Source organism: Egretta garzetta, unplaced genomic scaffold (genome assembly GCF_000687185.1).
Source record: "Egretta garzetta isolate BGI_Z169 unplaced genomic scaffold, ASM68718v1 scaffold68, whole genome shotgun sequence".
Taxonomy (NCBI): Eukaryota; Metazoa; Chordata; class Aves; order Pelecaniformes; family Ardeidae; genus Egretta; species Egretta garzetta.
In genome coordinates, this window is record NW_009260774.1 from 5670673 (window position 1) to 5676365 (window position 5693).

General features: G+C 37.8%; 1 protein-coding gene across 1 annotated transcript in view; it reads left to right on the forward strand.

The window, feature by feature from the left end:
* ACSS3 (acyl-CoA synthetase short chain family member 3) overlaps positions 1-3197 on the forward strand; it is an 85415-nt gene extending 82218 nt beyond the window's left edge. Inside the window, exons 14-16 of the mRNA XM_009646327.1 lie at positions 2471-2570; positions 2651-2826; positions 3123-3197. Coding sequence (XP_009644622.1) covers positions 2471-2570; positions 2651-2826; positions 3123-3197 — 351 coding nt within the window. The remainder of the gene's footprint in view (positions 1-2470; positions 2571-2650; positions 2827-3122) is intronic.
* The last annotated feature ends 2496 nt before the right edge of the window (positions 3198-5693 follow it).

Sequence of the window (5693 nt, forward strand, 5' to 3'; positions counted from 1 at the left end):
GAATGCCATTTCACTTTCTTGAGATTTTTCTTACTTCTAAACAATTTTAAAATATGTAGTGCTGATTCTGTTGTTCTTTTCAGCTGTTTTTCGAAGTTCGATGATTTTTAAATTAGTATTTATGCTCTCAGTCATTTGAAATTAGCTGTCCCAAAGTCAAAGACATGTTGATAGGATGTTAGACTTTTATGAACAAGTGACAGACTGGAATGACACAAACAAGCTACTACAAAACAAGCTGGCAACACATAAATTTCCACCGTAGGGGTCCTGTTGATGCCCCATAGGTAATTCTGGTGTTGATGGTAATGTCAAATTACTGCAGACCTTTTTCCTGTGTTTTTGTGGGAAGCACAGGTCCTCTGGTTGTAGACTTTACTAGTCTGCTTTTCCACAATTCATTGCATTTTCTTCTTTTTCTTCTTTTTCTTTTCGCATGGCAGTTAAGTTGCTGTGGTCAGGATCAAGAAGTCAGAGCAGGAAAGAATGGGTGGTTATAGCAGGAAATGGAATGCATTATTGAGGCTCTGGACTAGAAGTGACTGAAGCTCATAGGTGTATGCGATGCATGGAAATACCATGGAGTTGTGGAGTTGTGTAAGATTCATTCCCATATGATTTTTCAGTTTGGATACAATGACTTCTGGACAAAGTAGACTGCATCTGAATTCAAATGCACTTACAGTATTTTTGCAGCAGGCTCTTCTGCCCTTCTAGTTCTGGAATGAGCCCAGCCAGAACTAACTGCAGGCTGTTGCACTTGCTGTTCTAGATATGGCTTGTGTACACCCCATTTCATTACTGTGAAAAAGCTACAGCTTCAGAAGGTGTGCAAAAATGGTTGTGCTTTTGTACTTTGATAGCGTATGCTTCTAGTATTAAGATAAGTATTTCCCATTTGCTTTTTTGTAGCATGGGACATTTCTGGGATCATAGTTTATGAAGTGAGCACAGGTTCTGTCAAACAAAGTATGCAAGAAACACGTTGTGCAGATCTATTTTGCTAAAAACTACTTGGTGTGTATTGTAGTGACCGTGGCACAGAGAGCCAGTTTCTCCATCCTTAAAAAATGTTAAGGAAGGTAAGATCTGCATTTAGGATGGGTTGTGGGAGATGCTTTGAGTTGTTCCTTCCACCATTGGTTTCACAACCAGGTCACAACAAGAGCCTCCCTTTTGCTGATTGGAACAGCAGTGATTTGGCTTTTCCTTCCTTCAGTTTTTTTTTTTCTTTTGTCTTCTCTGTACCTTCCCTGTCGTCTTCTTCATGCTCATGCCATTGTATGAGTAGCCAATACAAATGTGGTGTTCCTACTTTAAAAAAAAAAGCCTTTATTTTTAAAATGTCTTTTAGATAGTCTTCCTGTCAGTCATCCCACTGCCTTTGATTTTGACAACACCGCATGTGAAGATCTGTTACTGGCAAAAGTATAGTCCCTGTATGCATAAACAAATTCATAAGAACAGTCACATTATGTGACCTCTGTGTGGTCTTTGTGTAGGGTCCTCTTTGTGGCTGAGTACAGAGGATATGTTGAAAGCCCTGTTCATAACAAGATGCCCCAAGGGGCACTGATAACCGCATGAAAAGAGCCTGTTGCTTTGGAAGAGGATTCACAACTGCTGGTATCTTAAGTCCAACTTTGTCCCAGACTTAGTGACGCAATTCTCAGTATGTACTGAGACAACTTGGTGACTTTTTTCCAGGCAGTGAGAACCTCAGCTAATTGGAACAAAAAAAGAATCTCTCACTTTTTCTCCCTAAAAGAGAGTTAGAGACATTAGTGCTACTTTCCATCACTTGTATAATTGTGTAAATGTGTAGTAGGAAGGAGGGGACTCTGGTTTAATTCCCTTTTTTTGACTAAGGAGGCTGAGACCTAATGTTTCCAAGAGAGTGAGCTGAACTAGGCTGGCTGCAGGATCAGGTTGGGCCTCTATTTGGCTTTGATTGAAACTATGCCTTTGTGCAACAAAGAATGAAAAAGATAGAAGGAGCAGAGAGAATGAACCAATATGACTTTATAGCCCTGTAGTAGGAGCGCTTCTGTGGTTCTGGTCCTTGCTCTGCACACTTAACTCCATGTTATTTGTAATGTTAGACTAATGTTATTTGTTCCAGCAAAGATCTCGCTAACAAACCAAAGATGTGATACTCTCCCAAAGCTGTAAGGAAATCACCTTTGCTTTGTTCTGTATTTGTACCTTGTGCTGCCATAGTTTTTATTTCTTACGTTTATTTGAAAACATATACGTAAGTGTGTATGAAAGTATACATACACATGCATGTGTATGCAACATGTGTCATTGGAATCCTGAGGTGTACTGATTAAATACTTTTGGCTGTCAGAATGTAAGAAAGAAGTCTATTTTTTATGTTCATGCTTATGGAATTTTTTCACTGAAATGTTTATTTATTAGTAGTTCAGTTTAGTTTTGTTAGTAGTTAGTTTTGTTTTCTGTCCCTCAGTGTGTTCTCTCCCATCATGCTGTGGCAGACTGTGCTGTTGTGGGTCAGGAGGATCCTTTGAAAGGACACGTTCCATTTGCGCTGTGTGTCCTGAGAGAAGGTGAGAACTCGCTGCTATTGATGTTATTAAGACTTGGCAAAAATCCCGGAAAGGTTAAAGGATATGCACTTCTTCACTAGGTATAAAGACAAAAGAGGAGAAGATTTTGGAAGAGATTGTTGAGCAAGTTAGAACTAACGTTGGTCCAGTAGCAGCTTTCCAGAAGGGGGTGTTTGTGGAACAGCTACCGAAAACACGCTCTGGCAAGATACCACGTTCAGCTCTTTCTGCACTTGTCAGTGGAAAGTCATATAAGGTAAGCTGAAGGTGTATGCTTCAATGAATTAGGCACACATGCACGTCCAATGACACAACATCATGGTTTCGATTCTCTAGACCATTCTGCAACTGGTCCATGGCTTCAGGTAGTATATTACGTTTTATTTCTACTGTAGCATACCCAAAAGATCTTCATGTTCCTGAGCTTCCCAGGCACTTTTTCTTGATTGCTTTTGAAGGCTAGATTTAGACAATTCTCTGAATGAAATTCTGTTTTATTCTTGAAGGCCCATAATCTACTATCACATGCTTCTGTATATTCTTCCTTTTCAGATAACACCGACCATTGAAGATGCTAGCGTGTTTAAACACATTGAAGAAGTGCTAAAGAAAAATGAAATGGAATAATACATTGATAACAAAAGTGTCAGTTACTGAAGTATACAAAAAGACTTTCTATTAGAAATACCACATTTTAAAAACTAGTAATGATTTGGGACTAAATTTTTTACTTCAGAAATATTATTGTGTTCTTTACAATATTGTCACAGCCAGTGAAGCATACTAAAGTCTGCGTGTTGTCATTATATGCTGGATATTAAGATTGCTAAGAATTGCAAATAGAATTCATACATTTCTATAGCCGTAAAGGGACGGAGTCACTGGATTACCTGTCTCATATGATGTCATGTAACCTTACATTTGAATCATTATTGTATAATGCAACCAGTAACTTCAATTTGGGTAAAACAGCTTACAAAAGGTAAGTCATGAACTGAGGACAGCAATAAATAGGAATTCTAACGTGAAAATATTGCAGACATAAATTGTCCTCACTTGTAAATTATGAGCTTTTATGTCTTTGACATTTTTATAAATCTTAAAATTAGTTTTTTTGATTCATTGAGTCATTGTTTTTTCAAAGTCTTTCTGCTATAAATTAGATTCCTTTAATGTTTTTACTCAATAACTTTCTGAAGTGTCTTTTTTGTAGAATGAAAGATAATTTCTGGCTTTCAAATCTCTGAAAATCTTGATTTGTCCATAGTATTATTCAATAAAAGCCATGTATTTTAAATAAAGGCAGGCATTTACCCTTTGCATTTTCTGATAATTTTGTTGTTTTGTTTTGTATCACTATGATAAGGATAAACAGAATGTGCTTTTGCTGACCTAATTAGACATTTCAGGCTCACCGGGTTATATATAACCAAGAAATTTAGCAAATACAGATACTAGGCAGCCCATTCTTGAATTTACAGGCCATTTTGAAATACTTAGAGGGTTCTCAACAAACCAGGGGATGGATGATACACTCTCTACATGCATTACTTCTCAAGATGCAGGTTTTTAATTGAATAATAAATGTAAATATCTTTTTTTAAGACATATGTTCACAGAAAAGTTTAAAAGCAGAGAAGTTGCTCAAACTTGGCAGTGCTTTCCAGAGGAAGAACCAGTAAGCAATATGCAAATTCAGATGATGTTGGTATGAAAGAGAGGTTCTCTACTTAGGCTAAGCTAAGGTAGAAGTCTAGACATGTTTTGTTATGGCAGTGTGCCCTCGGAAGAGTCCAGAAATACTGGTACCTCCTGGAGGGTAGAGGTAAGGATGGTAGCCCTATTAAGTGATAAAATAAACCAGCAGACTCATGTAGAGGCTGAAAGGTGATAGATAGCTGCTAAGTAATATGAGCCATACCCCAATGTTGCCGTGTGCCTGGGACCTTTTTGTGGAGTCAATGAGCTCTACCAGTTACATAGGAAATAAATAAAATGCCCATGTTTTTTTTCACTGGGGACAGCACGCAGCTGAGCCAACCATGTTGAACCAGGTCATACAGGCATACAATAAAACAGCCTGCTCTGAGTCTGTGCTGCACTTGTTTTTTGTCAAATAATTGCATAAGGTAGCCACCCTGCTCAGCTATTTGATTTAGCTGAAAATCACAATCTGAACAGGGAGTGAAAGCATTTAAAGACCGACTAAAAGCTAATGATGCTTTATGGTAGATATGCTAACTATACAGGTTGGTGATTTATATATGGGAGTAATTTTGCTCCTCGGAGATGTCCTTATAACTTTCTTGAAATAATTCTTGTATAAGTTGTGGTTAATTGAAGGTACTACTTTTTTCTGGATGGATTATTTAAGTACTGAGGCTTTAACAGGAGGCCCATGCCAAATAATGGAGTGCCTTGCAGAGACTGCTGACCACTTTTCAGTTTCACAATGCTACAACATAGCAACCTACGCTGAACAGCTACAGGGCAAGAGAGAGATCCTGGGAGTTGACACTGATGGGTTTTTTTAAATCGGTGAGAGACTACAAGTATCTTATCACAGGTAAACTGTGGCACATTCATGAGGTGCATTCCCGTTACTTTTTTGTGCAACAAAAGCGGAGATGTTGTGTATGTTTGCTGTAGTTATCCCAGCTGCAGCCATCATGTTGTAATTGCAGAAGCAGGTAATTGCAGGAGCTAATTAGTGAGAGCACAAGCCCTCTAATAAAGATACCGCAATAGGATGTAGGAGAAAAGAATCAATTTCCTGGATCTTGTATAGTTTTCCCAATGACATCTGATGTTCCTACACCAGTTTCTCCATTTATAAGGAAATGTAACCTGTTTTTCTAGTTTGGGGCTCTTTTTTTTAAGAAAGAGAGAATTAATATCAGAATTTTAAAAAAAAGAACAAAACAACATTAGTAACGGATATGTAGGCACTTACCTTTCTGAGGGGCTTTGCTCATATTACTATTGACAGGAAACAATTATCTATCCTCTAAACTGTTTGTGGAGAGCTTGAATAGTTAGTGTTCTTAAAGTGTCTTTGTGACAAAAATGTTTGTAATAACTTATTTCTGCTTTCTGAGGAAGCCTGATTTTTTTTTTCCCCTG